This window comes from Cricetulus griseus, chromosome 2 (genome assembly GCF_003668045.3).
Source record: "Cricetulus griseus strain 17A/GY chromosome 2, alternate assembly CriGri-PICRH-1.0, whole genome shotgun sequence".
Taxonomy (NCBI): domain Eukaryota; kingdom Metazoa; phylum Chordata; class Mammalia; order Rodentia; family Cricetidae; genus Cricetulus; species Cricetulus griseus.
Window position 1 is genome coordinate 342,763,710 of NC_048595.1, and position 18,120 is coordinate 342,781,829.

The following is an 18,120-nucleotide window of genomic DNA, read 5'->3' on the forward strand; positions in this document are numbered from 1 at the left end:
GTGAATGCTTTTTAGACGGTCGTTTTTCTGTCATAATTGCTGGCAACACCATTGGTTTACGCATAACAACCTTAGGAAAGTTTTCCTAATGTTTGAACGGAGTAGGTACATCGTATAGGGTGTAATTTGATTCTGTGTCATCCAAAGCTTGTAACATGGCAACCATAGTCCCATGTAGATGTTGAATTTCCTGTGTCATGTTAGATTCTAATAGTTTCACAGAATCAGCAAGTTTATTTTTACATCTACCTGTGCTTCTAAATCTTTAATGTTCTCACCCTTAGATAGTAACTGAAAGGCATGTAAACTCTTCCCTATATGCAATCCTAGATTCCAGCTTTTCATTTGTCGAGGTAGATTCCTCAGACATGGAGTGAACCGCCTGTGCTAGTTCACCAATCCTGTCTCAATTCATATCTATTTTTGCATTCAAATCATCAGACATTGGCCAAAGTTTGGTTTCTATTTGGCCATTTGTCTTTTCTACTTTTGTTAGTAAAGTTTTACGGCTGTTCTCAACTTCCTTTCATAAACGTTCCAAATCTTCTATTTTAGGAATCAAATTTTCCTGGCTGGTTTTCATATCCTTCATCCAATTTGCTAAACTGTCCATTTTCCTGTGTCTTAATCCTCTGGTTAGAGATGTCAAATGAAGTATAAAGCTGATTGCCAACACAGTATATAGGTACATCACTGGCAATTCGTAAGCCTCCTTTAACATTGAATTCATATAAATAGTGAGACTATTCCCAGTTTTCTGCATGGTCATGTATTCCGCCATTCTGCAAGTTTACCTGTACCACAGTTGCTGTCCAGCTGCAGTAAATGTTTTGACCAGCAGGTGGTGCAGGTGGCCGGTTGTGATGGTCCAGTGGGTGGCAGGTACACAGGAGCTGTGTGCCAGCAGGTCACAGCGTTCAGCTGAGAGAAGTGGAGGTGAAGTCTGTCTCAAGACTACCTATGAAAAGTAGTGGGGGGAAGCTGCACTTGGGTGCAGCAATCCAGTGCAGTTTTGGGGCTGGACTTAGGTGTGCTGCTGGGTGGGCAGCTGAGGCAGGCTGAGGCAGCACTGGCTGTACAAGGGCCAAGTCCAGCGGCTGGTTTTCGTGAGTATTCCCTGTTAAGGATAGGGAGCTGCTGAGGGCGGCTGCAGGTGGAAACTCTGGCTGTAGCACTTTGAGGCGGTTTGAAGTCCTGCAGAGAAAAAGAAACTCTCACGGAGTGGCCAAGCATTATCCGGTGCCAGGTGCCTGTACGGTGGCTGTGAAGGCTAACACGGAAGAGGAGGAGCCTCAGGTTTCCAAAAATGGATGAGACCTGCTGAAGGCACATGTGGCCAGGCTTGTGTCAGTCCCAAGTCACAGACGCCATGGGGTAGAATCTGCAGTCGGGCCAAATGGTGGTTAGTGCCCAAGCAGGTTCTTAGGCCTGGCTGGAATTGGCTCGGAGGTGTGGGCCAGAGACCAGACTCGAGCTGGGAGACTGACTGGAGGAATGAAACCTCTAGGCGGCCAGGGTAAGGGAGGTGCTGGAGCTGTGTGGAAGAGCAGGCAGATGGCTGTATAGGTTCCTCTCAGCACAAACGATGCCAGAAATATCTGTGGCAGTTAGTAACAAGGACAAAGATGAAATGTTACCTGGGCGCCAATGTGGCAGGGGAATAAATCCTGCCAGAAGCCAAGACCCACCCATGGGTTCAGAATCAAAATCCCATTTAATGACACCAGGTAATATGAAATGCAATTAATGCGGGTCAAAATGGAGTCAGAGCTATTTTGATGAGCAGATGTTTATTAGGAAAAGTACTCACACGACGGAATCAGTCCTGTACAACCAAGCGGGTGAGGGAACAGAGAGAGCTGCATGCATGCGACCCTCATATTTAAAGTCTTGCTACCTCACTTTGACCAAGCCCAAGTGTGCGTGGTCTGCGTCACCTGCGTCACCTGTGCCAACCCCAAGTAGGCATGGGCATCATTTCCCCTTACAGAGTGACATTTTTAAAAAAGCTGACTCTTGGAGGTAGTACCAGGTTTCATATTCCACCTTTCACTGTCACCTGATCACTTAATGTATGGTTGCTTTATAAATATGAGGTCCATGTTTTTTTCTCTAATATGATATTTAAATTATTCAGTCGCAGTTGATAAGATACAAAGCAGTAGATATTAATTTATAAATTTGTAATAAAAAGTTTAAAATTACTTTTGAATTAAGCAGTAATAGAAGTCAGATGTTGTGGTTAACGTTGAAGATCAGAGAAGCAAAGCGGGCCAGCCGCTAGAGAGTTCTCATGTCTACCAATGCTCAGACCAAAAGGGCGATCCTGTCCTCAGACTGCATCCTCAGACTACTTAAGACTGCACTTTTTTTAGACTGCACTGCTTCTCAGGCTTCATTGAGCTCCTGTCTCCTCCTGCCTTAGAAGTTAGTATATAATGAATAAATATAGTAATAATAAATAAAAAAGGAGCTGTGAGGATGGTTCTGTGGAAAAAGTGCTGATATACAAGCATTAGTACCAAAGTTCCGATTTCTAGAACCCACACAGAAAGCTGGCACATGCCCTATTGTTGGGCAACAGGGGCAGAGACAGGAGAATCTCCGAAGATATTAGCCAGCTCATTAGCCAAACTACCAAACTCCAGATTCAGGGTAAGGGAAAAGATATTGTTTTCAGTTAGCTTTTCTTTTCTTTCTTTCTTTTCTTTTTTTTAGAAGAGAAAAATCATTTGCTGATGTTTGTGTTATACATTTACAGTTAAAAATGTTTTCCAGCTGAGTGTGGTGTCACATGCCTGTGATCCCCCAGCACTTGGGAAGTGAAGGCAAGAAGTATTCACAGTTCATTTTTTGCTAGAACTAGTCTAGGATTCATGAAACCATGTTTCAAACAAAACAACAAAAGTATCTCAATACTGAGGAAGGAGAAGTAGTAGAGTTACAAGTTCAAGGCCATTCTAGTCTATATAATGAGTTAGAGGCTAGGCTAGGCTTCCTAGGGAGACTATGTCTCAAAAACTTGGAAACAAAAGAAACCTAATGACTCTTTTGAGTAATTGTTGGTAAGACCAGCTATGGTGCCACATGCCTTTAATCCCAGCATTCAGGTAATTTAAAGTAGCAGATTGATGAGTTTGAAGCTAATCTAGGCTATATGATGAATTTCCAACCAACCAGTGTGGTCTAGATAGTTTTTCAGTAGAAGTAGCATCAGTAGCTTCTTTGTACATTAAATGGAAAAGAAGCTTTCTTAAGAAGAAGTAAGATTTATACAAATTAATAGAAAATGTTAACCTATAAAGTAGATCATATCAAACTTTAAATCATGAAATTGAGTATGACAAAGCATAAAAGGAAAATAATGTTTCCAAGAAGTTTTTTAAATGTTTCTGTTGGTGACTTTCAGGGACCCCAGAAGGTTGAAATGCTAGTCAAACGCAAAAAAGGAATTTAGGAGCTCTTGGCAGACTCTGTTGCAGAGACAGGGGGTGTCCACATCAGCTGGACTGGTTCACATCCACAGCAAGTCCAGGCTCGCAGTCTACTTAGAACAGCCTATAGTCAACAACTGATCCTCAGATGTCTGCCAGAAGCAGAAACGTGTTTAAGATATGTTTAAACTAGGAACAGAGGTTAAAACTTATTTACTGAAGCCCACAGTGCAGAAAAAGCAGATATCTGGATATCTGTTCAAACAGCAGGAACATATAATTTTGAGTCCTAGCAATAACTACAGATTTGGGCTAGAAGCAAGTACATTTTTCTTCTGTCCAGAGAGCCAGGTATGGATTGGACAGGGTGCCTTTGGCCTGATAAAAAGCCCTTTAAGTTTATACTTAGATGACAACCAAAATAAACTTAAAAACCTTGAACTTGTGACTGAACAGTAGGTAGTCATTACTTTATCAGCTAACATGCTGAATCTGACAGTCTGATGCTGTCAAGCTGACAACCATTAATATTTCAGAGATCTGAGAAGGGTATATTTTATCCAAATCTACTAAAACGTGACAGAAGCCAGTTAGAAGCCAGTCCATATACAGTTAGCCATACCCAAGTTTCTCCATTACCGCTGGAGGCAGATGTCTCAAAGAACAGCAATCTTCGCCAGGCCTATAAGGTGAGAGGTTTTTTTTTTTTTTTTTTTTTCCCTCTCTGTGGAAGAGGGACCTGGAAAAGACTGGCCTTGTTTTGTCTAGGCAAAGGGGGTGCAATCAATTTTCCAGCATCCAGCAGCTTTGTCCACAGTCTCAGCCAGGTTCTGGCAGGCGGCAGGTATCACATCTAGGCATCTTGCTCACTGGTCCAGGTGCAGGAACTGGGTGCCTCATAATCTTCTTTGGAGACTTTGGGTCACTGTCAGGATCTGGCAGTCTGTCTGATATTATAAACTTTAAAGATAGCAATTTAAATGCCATATTCTTGAGGTCTCTGCAGCATTAGAGGTCTGTCTGTCTGTTTTAGTTACTTGCCTTAAGCACACAGGTAGCTAGGTAAGGTCTTATTTCTGTAATTAATTTTCAGTCTGACTGTAACTGGTTTTAACTTAGTAAAATATTTGAAACTTAGCAGAGCTGAATTTAAAACTGCATAGAGTTACCTTATAGTTCTTAAATAGCAGCTACATGTACACATTTTAGCTGCTTGCTTAAACTTCTTTCTGAGAAAGTTTTTTTTTTTGTTTTGTTTTTTTTTTTTTTATCTTTGTGGCTTTGGAGCCTGTCCTGAAATTGGTTCTGCCGACCAGGCTGGCCTTGAACTCATAAAGATCCACCTGCCTCAGCCTCCAAGTGGTGGGATTAAAGGCATGTGCCACCAAGGCCCTAAACTTAACTTCTGAAACATAAACTGCAACATCTTATAATAGACTAGCAGCCTCTACAAAACAAGAACTTTACCTTGTCAGGCTTTGCTTAAAAAATGATTTAAAATTGAAGCTCTTTAAGTACAAACATTAATAAAAAAGACATTTTTAAAAAACAAACATTTAAAAAACTGGTTTTAAAAAGAAATTTAAACTCCCTTAATGTCTTTCTGTAATATATAGAAGTATTAACATTTCAAATCTTAACTGAAAAACTTGTTTCTAAGCTGGTACCTCTAATTTCTATGTGGTCATCTTTAGTCAAGATGGCGGTTTAAGTATTTTTTTTTTTAACTTTAGCAAAATGGCTACCAGTCATTTTGTGCCACGTGGCTGGCTACAAAATGGCGGTGACCCTCACCATTTGTTTTAGCTACATGCTTGTAACAGAACTTAGGTTATGCCAGGAAACAGAACATTTGAAAACAAGTATACATAATTTACATGATAAATAAACAGGACTTTTTAAACAGAATTTACTTAATATGGTTAAAATTTTAACTTATATTACCAATTTTTGAAATTTACTACTTGTAGACATAAGAAACCATGGCAAACAGTTTACATTTTTTTTTTCTTTTAACAACCTTTTCTCTGACCTTCTACAACTTGCTTTAATCCTCTATAACTTTTTATATACCTTTGGTTTATTCCTCTGATTTTCTTAGACATTATTATACAAATTTCTCTTTCCCTTTCTCTCTTTATTACTTGAGTACATTCTCTCTCATTTTTCAGTCAACATAAAATTTTTTATCAAAGTCCCTTTTATAGTTTTTAATAACTTTAAGGCCTTTTTTTAGAACATCCAAATCAGACTAGATAGTTCATCCGCCCGAGCTCCATGTGCTCAGGGAAGAGACCTGGGGGTGGGGGGTGCTGCTGCTGGTAATACAGAAACAAAGACCCTTGGCCAATGCAGGGGTGGGAAAAAGACCCTCGAGGCCCCCCTGCATAACATGTGTGTGAAGCACAGAGAAGGCCAGGCAGTTAGGCAGATTGCGGCCTTTCAGCCATGTACCCAGAGCAGGGAAACTCCTGCCACAAGCCAGGACCCACGGCAGGATGGTAGTTGGGGCAGAAACAGCCCCACTTCGCATGCCTCACAGACTGTCAGGTGAAGATAGAAAAACAGACTCACCTACATTGGCCAGGCTCAGCTGTAAGGGCCGTAGCAATGGTTGGAGTTCAGAATAGCAGCCTCAGGGGACTCGGCTGCAACATATCAGATAACACAGATAACAAACCTGCTCCGTCATCCAGCCCATTCCAACCCTCCAAGCCTTACAGAAAACATACAGAAACAAAGCCTGGAAAAGAAAGTTACCTAGTGTAGTGCCACATGACTCAATGAAAGGGGGTATCGTGGTGGATCCTGAATTGAAAACCAACGATGAAAGCACAGAGACAGAATAGACAGGAAAGAACAGATGCCAATCCAATCCGCCAGCGCCGCTAATAAGGCAATGGCTCCGGGAAGATGTGTCGGCAGAACCAGGCGGCTACAATCCCTGCTAACTGAGAAGGGTCCAAGTGTTCTTGGCCTCCATTCGTTCCTCCTGGGTGTCCTCAGGGCAGCAGTCTGTGATCCTCCAGGCACATCTGCCGATCACAGTTTAGGTGGAATCCGGGGATGGGGGTGGTTAGTAAGGAAACAGACACTAACAGCAAAAACAGGACAGACATCAAACAGGATGCCCAAAACCAAAATTACAAACAACCCTTGGACTTTTGTCCAGGTCGGAACCAAGGGTTCCAGAAACACGTCTGCTTCTGACGAACATCTGCTTTCCCTATAGTCCAAATCAAACGACCCTCGGACTTTTGTCCAGGGCGGGACTTCAGAGTCTCAAAACACGTCTGTCTCCCCCTGAGGTCCAAATTACAAATCCAAATCCAAGCCCAAATGTGAGTCCTTCGCAGGCACAGATCAAATTCAAGTCATGGCACCAAACCAACAAAACAGCAAGAGACATAACAAACAAACATGGACATAACATTGAACATATAAGTTTCGAGTTCAAATCATCTTACCTCTAAGATCCACTCATGTGAGGGGTGGTTGCAAATCCAGGACGAGCCCCCCACATGTTAGACCCCAGGAAAATTCAGGCCTCCGGGGTCTCTGCCCAGGACCACAGTCACCCCAATCACCAGGCGGATTCGAAAGCTTGCTGCAAACTGCATGAGGCTTTATTGTTGTTTAACGAGCTAACCCCATGTTAGCTCGGGTCTTTCACCCCACCCGCCATGGCGGATGGCTAGCAAAGACCTGTTTTAAGTTCTTTTGAGAGAACATGAAGTTGGGTAAGTAGGGATGTGGTGAGGATATTCCAGAAGTTGGGGGAGGAGAAACAGTATGATTAAAATGTATTGTATTAAAAAGGTTTTAAATTAAAAATTTAAATATTTGGCTAGCATTTTTAACATTAAGAAACATACTCAGTATTATATTAAAACTGTTCATATCTTAGTATTAACAATTACTTAATTTTTTAATATTTTTAAGAATGAGTATGACTTTTAGTATTTTTCCCAAAGAAATTATGTATATATTTTTAAATATACATAAGGTGCATATTTAAATATATATAGATGCAATATGGCAATGAGAAACATAAAGAATACATAATATATTTAAGAATAATGAATATAATATATGTATATGAGACAGAGTCTTGGTATGTATATAGTCTAGGCTGGCCTTTAACTTATGCTCCTCCTCCCCTAGCATCCAAAATACTAGGCTAAGGGTATGTGCTAGCACCCAGTCTATTTGTGAAATTTTAAAGATGTAGTTTAAAAAGCAAGTTATAAAAAAAACTTGTCATTTCATCTTATTCACAAGCCAATGTAAAGTTATACAACCATTTTTCCAAAGATTATTAATATATTAGTAAAGTAATTAGAACATTTCCAGATTGTTGTTTCCTGTGTTAATTTAGGTACACGTCTCTTTGTTTTCTTTTTCTTGTCTAGTGAACAGATATGATCCAGAACTGTACATGAATCACTTTGGTTGGAGATCGTGAGCATTCAATAATGAGTGGTGCAGCTTTAGGACTTGAGATTGTTTTTGTCTTTTTTCTGGCATTGTTCCTCCTTCATCGATATGGAGACTTTAAGAAACAGCATAGACTTGTAATCATTGGAACACTGCTTGCTTGGTATCTCTGCTTTCTTATTGTCTTCATCCTGCCACTGGATGTCAGTACGGTAAGAGTGAAATTGAGATACAGTTTAAAAGACAGTTATAATCATACAATTTGAAATATGCTTTGAATATTGCTTTGTTAAAGTGACAAAACTATGTGAGGTTATCTTTACATTTTGAATTTCAATGTTTTAGGAATTTAGTTATTAAACAGTATAGCCAGTAAAATAGGTAGGTAGATTTATGAAATACCCTTTAACTACTTGGTGAATTCTTGGTTCTCATTTTAAAACCTTGTATTCATTGCTTTAGACAATATACAACCGATGCAGACATGCTGCTGCAAATTCCAGCCCTCCTGAAAATAACAATGTTACAGGAGTGTATGAACCTGTCACCCCAGCTCCAAGGTACTTTTTCCTACTACTTTTCTGTTTAATATTGCAATTGGTAGTTTTACTATCTTTTATATTTATAAAATTTTCCTATTCCCTATTGTTCCTCCTATTTTCATCCTTGCTAGTATATTTATTATATTGCATGGTGTTTAAATATACATTTTAAATCTATATCAGTATACAATATGGTAGTGAGAAACTTAAAGAATTCTGTTTTCACCCTTTACTAAAATCTAAAACCTCGTATTTACCTCAGTCTGTTTTATATTTAAAAATCATGGACATTCCCAAGTTCCAGAACCATAAATAAATTATAAAGGAGAAGCATTTTCTATTTCATCTAATTTACAAGAGTTCACACAATGCACAACTATAACTCAAGGCCAGCCTCACCTACATAGTTGAAGACTATCCTGGGCTACATGAGATCTTGTTTTTAAAACCTCCAAACATGCACACACACACACACATACACACGCACGCACGCACGCACGCACGCACGCACGCACACACACACACAGAAACTCATACACACAATTAAAAATAATGTTTAAAAGAAACATAATTTCACATGAAGAATAAAGAAATTCAAAATTTCAAAAGGTTATATTGAATTCCTATTAAATTTCCACATCAGAAATTATGTCAGTACTTTGGGGAGTATTTAGGTGCTTCTTTATGCAGATTTTAGAAGAAAATCTTTCTCACTAGGGTCTAGTGAGAAAGCTCAGTCAATACAGAGCTTGCCTCACAATCATAATGACCTGAGTTTGGCCCCCAGAATTCACAGCAAAATGTGCACTTGTCATTCCAATGTGGGGCTCACTGAATGATAACCAGTATAGCCAAACTGATGATCTCCATACCAATTAGAAACCCTGTCTCAAAGGAGTGGAATAGAGCTAATGAGGATAACACCCAAGGATGTCCTCTGACCTTCTTGCACACAGGCACTTAGTTCACACATAGTCATGCAAGATCATCTAACTTGAATAAGGGTAGAATGTTATTCTTTGACTCACCACTCAAAACTAGATGTACATCAGTCATAGTTTGAGGATTTACAAGTCTTTGAATTAAAAAGAGAGCCCCATGGTCTAGAAAACTTTTAAATGGAAGAGTTTATTGTCAGATACTTTTCCTTAGAAAATATGAACAGATTGTGTATACATGTGGGTACTTTTCTGTTCAGAAGCAATAGGGTATCTAATTTAATTAGCATTGTATCCTTCAGGAATTAATCACCTAAATTTCTATTATATTGAATTCCTATTAAATTTCTGTTCTAACCTTCACTACTATATAAAAATAAAGGACAAAATATAGCCAGCCCTACAAATGAGATAGGGCTACAAATGAGATATTTTAAGTGTAATCATTGAGTATTTGATTCCATAAATCCATTAGTTTTTCAAAGCTTTCCATATTATCAGTCATTTAGTTAAATACTAGGGCTTCTTTTCCCTAAATAACTAAAAAATACCCTGGAAATTGAAAAATTAAATAGTATTCCTTTTTAGAGTAAACAGTTTTGTTCCTTTCATGCATAGTGTTTTGTTTGACAGCTTTTTTTAAAATTTTTCTCAGGTTGTTATGATTTGATCAGTAATTATTAATTTGATGTAAATGAACTTTGCTACTCACAAATTTATATAACCTTTCATTTAAGAAATAATTATTTGTGATTAATTGACTTTAAATTGTTATAATAGACAACATCCATGTTTCAAGCCATGGAGTTACATTCCAGATGGGATCATGCCAATTTTTTGGAGGGTAGTTTATTGGACATCACAGTTTTTAACCTGGTAAGTGGCAGTAAAGGATGCATTTTTGGCTAAAGTGATTAATTTTTAGTCAACCTTAATATTTTGAAATTTATATATCCCCTTTTTACTGACTCAATTTTCTCCTGTCTTTAAAAGACAGAATAAAGGAAAGAGAAAAAAGGCAGACAAAAATAGAAAACAGAAATGAAAATTTTTCTTGTGACTCTTCTTTCCATGTCATCCTTGTTTGACCATCAGTCCAATCCTCTTTTAGCTCTGTTATTATATGAAAGTGCTTTTATTAATGTCACCACTTTCCCTTGGTTTCCTTTCTTTAATATGTTTTTGATTGAAATAGAATTACATAACTTCCTCTCTTTCCTCCCTCTGGCCTATTGTGTCTTCTCTTACACCCTTCCCACACCCACACCCACACCCCCAACTCTCAAATTGATAGCCTCTATTTCTTTGATTATTAATGTTTCATAAATCAGTTTCTGTTTTTGTGTATATGGTTACAGCATTGAGCACTCTGCATTGGACAACCATTAAGGGGCTCATCCCTGGTAGAGGCCAATTTAATTCTCCCTCTCCCAGCAACTCATGAGTTGTCTGTAGCTCCTGGGCTCAAATAGTGGTTCTCAATCTGTAGGTCATGACCCTTTTGGGGTTGAACAACCCTTTCAGAGGTGTCACCTAAGACTATCAAAAAACACAGGTATTTACATTATTCATAGCAACAAAATTACAGTTATGAAGTAGTAATGAAAATAATTTTATGGTTGGGGAACACTACAACATGAGAAACTGTGCTAGAAGAGTCACAGCATTAGGACAGTTGAGAACCACTGGTCTCAAAGTAGCACCCCACAAAATTTTCTTCTTTCTGTGTTAATATGTCCATAAAATATTGCCACTATTCTGGTTTTATTCATGCAACTATTGTAAGAGAGACTGTTTCACCACAGACTTCTGGTATTCTGCCTCTTAAACATCTTTCCTCTTCCACAATGACTCTCAAGGCATAAATGCAAGAGCTGTGATATAGACTGGGTTGGGAATGGGCTCCCCCTGGTCTCTTGATCTGCATTGTGTCCACTTGTATTTTTCTGTAATGGTCTCCATTTGCTGGAAAGAGAGGCTTCTTTGATGAGTCATAGTAGCTACACCAATCTGTGGGTATAAAGATAAGATTCAGAATATAATAAGGTATTATGCTGGTCTAGAAAAGTGGCAATAGTAGATTGTTTTCTTATGTACATGTCCTCACTAACCTTAGGAAACTGGGTAGGTTTTCAGTACCAGGCATGATTTCCTTCCTGTTGAGTGGACCTTAAATCCAATTAGACAGATGTTGGTTACCACCAACAAATGTGAGTGCCATTATAGATAGCCAGATGCCATACTGGTTATTATTGTGATTCATAGATGGTACAATTGGGTAGGAGGATTTAATTGTTTCTTTCTCTTGGCAGCTTGCATAGTATTTTCTGAAGGAGGCTAGACTGGAGGAAAGAAGCTTTCATGTTAGACCCAGCTCAAATAATCAAGTCTTGGGTCCTAAATATACAACGTCTTTTGCAATAGGGACTTACCCTCTATCCCTGCCTGTGCAAGGGAACCTGTAGCCACGCCTGCTTAGGGGCTGGCTACAGGTCTGCCTGAAGGGCGTGGTCAGGGTGATGTAGAGTGAGAGGCGGTCAGTGGCTGATCACTTTCAGTTTTGCTTTTTGGCTTGCTGTACAGCCTGCTGCCATGCCAGCTGGCTAGGTCGCTCTGTAAGTAAGGCTTTTCCCTATTAAATACCCTTATATTTCTACCTGACTCTGTATTGGTAATTTCCCACTATATGCCTGCTTGCTCATATATTATCACTTCCTTCATGTATGTTTCCTTTATTTCTGTGACCCAGTTCCTAAATGCTGGTCTTCCCTTGAGCCTTATGTTTAGTCATCTTTACTGCATGTCCCCACATAGCATCAATTACAGCTGTGGTTTTAATAACCAGTAATATACTCCAAGTCTATTTCTCTGCAACCCAATTCCTCATGTTCCCATCCCCACTGGTCCCCAGTCTACCCAGGAGTTTTCTTCTTTTTCCCATTCCCAGGGAAATCCATGCATCCCTGTTGCACTTCAGGCCCTCCTTGTTACCTATCCTCTATGGGGTCGTGGATCATAGCACAGTTATTCTTTATAGCTATTATCTGTCTATGAGTGAGAACATGTTTTTTTGAGTCTGGGTTACCTCACTTAGGATAATTTTTTTTCTAATTCCATCCATTTGCCTTAACATTTCCTGATGTCATTGTTTTTAACAGCTGAATAATATTTCACTGTTTAAATATACCATATTTTCTTTATCCATTCTTTGATTGAGGGACATCTAGGTTGTTTCCAGGTTCTGGCTATTATGAATAACACTGCTATCAACATAGTTGAGCAAGTGTCCTTGTGGTATGATTGAGCTTCCATTGGGTATATGCCCAAGAGTGGTCTTAAGATAGATTGATTCCTAATTTTCTGAGAGACTACCATTTTGATTTTCAAAATAGCTGGCCAACTTTGTATCCCCACTGAGCATCCTCTACTGCATGAGCTGTCACTTGTGTTTTTGCTCTTAGCCATTCAGACAGGTGTAAGATGGAATCTCAGAGTCATTTGATTTGCATTTCCCTGATGGCTAAGGATGTTGAACATTTCTTTAAGTGTGTCTCTGCCATTTGAGATTCCTCTATTGAGAATTGTTTAGATCTCTACCCCATTTTTTAATTTGGTTGTTTGGGTTTTTTGATAACTAGTTTCTTGAGTTCGTTAAATATTTTGGAGATAAGCCCTCTGTGAGGTTGGTGAAGATCTTTTCTCATTCTGTAGGCTGCCATTTTTCCTTGTTGAAAGTATCCTTTGCCTTATAGAAGCTTTTCAGTTTCATGAAGTCCTATTTATAAATTTTTGATCTTAATGTTTATGTGTCCTATTCAGGAAGTTGTCTCCTGTGCCAAAGCATTTAAGGTTATTTCCTACTTTCTCTTCCATTAGGTTCAGTTTAACTGGATTTATGTTGAGGTCTTTGATCCACTTGGACTTGAGTTTTGTGCTGGGTAATAGATATGGATCTATCTGCATTCTTCTACATGCTGACATCCAGTTATGTTGGTACCATTTGTTGAAGATGTTCTCTTTTTTCCATTGTATAATTTTGGCTTCTTTGTCAAAGATCAGGTGTTCATAGGTGTGTGGATTTATGTCCAGGTCTTCAGTTCAGTTCTATTGAGCCCCTGTCTGTTTTTATGCCCTGTGTTGTGGAGATCCTGCAGTCCTGGTCCTCAGGCCTGACCCCCAGCCTCCACTCCCTATGTTCCAGCAGACCTTCACCTCATCTAAAATCCTGTCCTTAAAATAAATGTGTAAGTTAAGTTTCCTCATCTTTTGAATGTAGTCCAAAGGATGCTCTAAAGGAATTATGTTGTTATTTATGTCTTTGTTTTTGAAATGGGGTGTATGTGGCCCAGGCTGTCCTCAAAGTCAACAGTCTCCCTGCCTCAGTTTTCCAAGTGCTAATATTACATCATATACCACAACTCTGGCTTCTTCATGAGGGCTCTAAAGCCTCATTTTAGACCTTTTAGAGAATCTAAGTCACTCATGCTATTCTACTCTGCAAATTGCAGCCCAATTTGCTGTCTTCTGCTTTTAGGACCTTTGTTTTTCCCAAATTTAGTATTATAAAATATTTATTATAGTTTATTCAGTATTAACATGTAATTACTCAGAATAAAATTTATTGGGGTGGAGAATTATACATGGAGATTTATGTATTTGTAATAATTTAAGATTGAACTGATATATCATTGAGTCTTTAATAATATATTTTCCATCCAACTAGGATTCTGTTACCTTTTATGCAGTCATATGCAAGATCTGGAGGGTTTTCAATCACTGGGAAGATAAAAACAGCCCTGATTGAGAACGCAATCTATTATGGCACTTACTTGCTGATATTTGGAGCATTTCTAATTTATGTGGCTGTAAACCCACGTTTGCATTTAGAATGGTAAGAAAAGTAGTCTTTTTAACACTATTGTGTGTATGGTTGTACTGTTTTCAATCAACTTTCATTGCATATATGAAAGTATACAGACACACATGCCAGATTATTTGTCTTATAGATATCCCTCAAAGAATATCTGAATAATGTATGTTACTAAGAAAATCCAGAATGACATGTTTAAATATCACTATTAGGTGGTGAATTAGTATTTTGACAAATAGCTGTATGATAAAGAATAATATTTTTAACAGAATTTCAAATTTTATAAATGCGCAAAAATGAGTCCACCCCACCACAGCAACTTATATTTTTTTTCTTTTTAACTAGTAGTTTGACAGAATGATTTTTCTATTATCTTGGGTTCATGTATTTCAATAAATTAAAATCTATTTTGTGTATATGATTTCTAATGTGTGTATGTCACCCCAAATTTATATATAGACTAGAAGCACTAGGTCTCATTGTTGGTGTAAGTCAACCATAACACAAGTAAATTCAACTGTTTACAGGGCTCTTTTAGTTAATCTTGATTTAGGAAGCACCTAGTAAAAAATTTTTATAAAGGAAGCGTGTGTGTGTGTGTGTGTGTGTGGGTGTGGGTGTGGGTGTGTGTGTGTATGTGTGTGTGCATGTGCCATGATTTAATCTATATTCTAATTTTGACTATAATTTAAGCAGTTTTTCTTGTATTAAAGTCTATTTTTACAGTCACACTCTGTCTTTACATTAAAAAACATGAATTATCTGCTGTGACTGAAGAGTTGAAAATTTCTTTGTATGAAATCCTACTTTAGAGTTTTCTCTAAAAAAAAAGAAAAGAAAGAAATCCTACTTATCCTTTTGGACAGTTTTCTGGAAATTTGTTTATCACAAATGCCTGCTTATATTTTCTATTTCTTAGGAACCAACTTCAGACTATTGGGATAGCTGCTGCTAACACATGGGGTCTGTTTCTTCTTGTGTTATTATTGGGGTATGGCTTGGTGGAGATTCCTCGGTCATACTGGAATGGAGCCAAAAGGGGTTATCTACTGATGAAGACTTACTTTAAGGCAGCCAAACTGATGACAGAGAAAGCGGATGCAGAAGAGAACTTGGAGGATGTAATGGAGGTAAGCAAATCCTACAAAAGCAGTTCTGATTTAATAATACTCTGTCTCTGTTGACTGTTCTCTTGACTGCAAATGATGTCATGAGCGGTCTGTAAATGTTTTTTCAATGAGTATTGATCAATTTTAACTTTCGTGGTAGATGCCTGTTTTATGATAGTAAATAATAAAATAAGCTACCATATGTATATCTTTTCTTCATAGATAGCTCCTAATTTGAAGAGTTACTCAACATTTCTAGGTTGTATTGATCCTTTGTGAATTTTATTAACTTATCAGATTTAAAAAAATTATATGCATGCAAGTAGAGTTGCACAGTTCAAATTCATTTTTCAAGGGTCAACTTTATTTCTTACAACTTTACAAAAGAAAATTTCTTCTTAATCCCCATTTTATAAATGAAGATAATGAAATCCTGGGAGTTGAAGTAACTTCCTTTTGTGCACACAGCTAATATAGGTAGCCAGGGGACTTAACTTTAGTTCACACCTTAACAGTAACCATCTGCCTTTTTTAAAATATGAAGATGCAGATGGTAAATGTTTGAGGTTTTGTTGCCATGTGGTCTCTACTGTGGTTGCTTGATGATTGTGGTCTGAAAGCAACTGTAGACTCTACATAAGTGAAGGAGTGCAAGCTTGTATCTCAGTTTGAAAACAGGTGGGAGACCACGAGATTTGCTTTGATTTGATGACCCCCAATTCTTAACTATTATCCTTTTTTCTGTCTCTGAGCCTTCTGTTCACAGCTTACTTCATTTTCATGTCTTCAGAAACAAGAATTCTTCAGGAAGCCCTTTGTATTAGCAACACTTGGCTGCTATAATAAAAGTACTACAGACTAGTGGCTTAGAAAGCCTTGTTGTCTCTAAGAACATGGTTTCAAAGTCAGTTTCCTCTGAGTGCCATGATGAACATTTTTACATTTAGTTTGTTATACAAATTTGAAACTTCTGAAGAAAACCTTTAAGTATTTAAAGATTTATATTTGATTAAACATTTACATTTGATGAAAGAAGGTAATTTTTATTTGATAGTGTTCTGCCCAAGAATTGGTATTAAATTAAATTGTTACAGATTTGAAGAATTTGCATTTTGCCAGTTCATTTACTGTTTCTTAAACAAATACAAGTCAAATGTATTGTTTAGGTTTTTTTTTTCTTACAGTACTACAGATTGAACCAAGTGTGTCACATACACCTCAGTAGTTGCATACCATTGTATTATATATATATCCCCAACTTCTTGACTTTATATTTTTATTGTCTTCAGATAGTGACAGGTCTCTGGAAGGTATCTACTGAGGCTATGAACTCACTTTGTATTTGTGATCTAGCTGCCTGAGTAGCAAGGATTGTAGGTCAGCTCAGATGAACCAAGAATGTCTGAATGACATAGAGAGATGCTCTGTTGTTAGATAGAAGCCCATAGGAATAAGGCGTGAAAATGAAAACCTGGCATTTTTGCCTTGAATGTTATTTCAGTGTTCTATTCATCAGTTGAAAGTGATATGATCTAAATGTTTTTTGTAAGAGAAAAATTTCTTTCTTTCTTTCTTTCTTTCTTTCTTTCTTTCTTTCTTTCTTTCTTTCTTTCTCTCTTTTTTTAAATTTGAGACAGGATTTTGTAGTCCAGGGTAAGATCACAGGCCTATACCACCATGTCTGGCTGACAGCATTCTTTTTTAATGGATGTTTTGAAAATGCAGCTATTCTACATAGATAGAGAACTGTGCTCATGACTATATTAATTGTCTAGAATAGAATACCATACATTCATTCTCTTATGGTATATGATAAAAGTGAGTGATATACTGGAAGTGCTTTAATATGAATTAGTGTCACAAAAATCTGGAGAGAGATCAGAAAAAAAAGAATTGACCAGGGATTTAAAGAATTGCTAGAATGTTGATAGCTAACAAGATTCTAATCAAATACCAGGAAGTTGAGTGGATAAGGCACTGGCCTCCTAAACAAGCTAATATTTCAAATGCCTCCCAAACTTTAAAAGTTAACTGTTGAGTAAATCTTAAATTTATAACAGATAGCAAATGTGTAAGGTTAACTGTTTCAGTACTTGCTTTTGTTTAATGGGGCTAAATAATTTCAAGAGGTAACATACTATTTCACATATATAGTTAGATTATGTATAGTTAACAGTTAAAATAAATAAGTTTGTGCTAACTACAGACTTTAAGGAAACTTAGAAATGGTAAAATATAATGTCAAGCATCCAAGGTGACCTTTGAAAAGCACTGGTGTGATCTGGGCATAGTAGCAAAGATGCTTGTAATCCCTGCTAAATAGAAAAGTACTCCAAGGCCAACCCAAACTACATAGCAAATTCAAGTTAGAATGATCTATGTAGGGAAACGTCTCAAAAAATTGTAAATAAGTTAAAAATCTAAAAATAAAGATTAAATCTAATCTTACCAGACATGTACTTACAACAACCATATCTTAAAAGGAATTGCTAGTAAGATTTCTGGGAGATCTTGGATATTATCTCTCTAGCCTGATCACATGCTAACCAGGCCTTTGTTGTCCTTTTCTCTGTAGTCATGCTGTTCTTTCTCTCTGATACAGCTCTTTCACTTCTGTCTGGAGGCCTTGGTACTCACTGTCCTTGTCTTTCTTGTTCTTCCTTTTAGTTTACTGAGTCTTACTCATTTTGTTTTGTTTCACTTTAAATGATCAGTTCATCAGAAAGACTCCTAAACTAAATTTTGCTCACTCAGAACATCCTACACTTGTTTTTTTATAACATTTCTATA

At 37.6% G+C, this 18,120-nt stretch overlaps 1 protein-coding gene across 3 annotated transcripts in view; it reads left to right on the top strand.

Annotated features, from left to right (window-relative positions):
- Positions 1-18,120, top strand: part of Lmbrd2 (LMBR1 domain containing 2) — a 63,746-nt gene that overhangs the window by 11,956 nt on the left and 33,670 nt on the right. For 2 of the 3 annotated variants that reach the window (XM_027401302.2, XM_027401303.2), the window contains 5 exons: positions 7,847-8,083; positions 8,334-8,431; positions 10,132-10,227; positions 14,075-14,242; positions 15,141-15,351. In XM_027401302.2, coding sequence (XP_027257103.1) covers positions 7,910-8,083; positions 8,334-8,431; positions 10,132-10,227; positions 14,075-14,242; positions 15,141-15,351 — 747 coding nt within the window. In that variant the 5' untranslated portion in view covers positions 7,847-7,909. The remainder of the gene's footprint in view (positions 1-7,846; positions 8,084-8,333; positions 8,432-10,131; positions 10,228-14,074; positions 14,243-15,140; positions 15,352-18,120) is intronic. The other variant, XM_035440602.1, reaches the window with a different exon arrangement.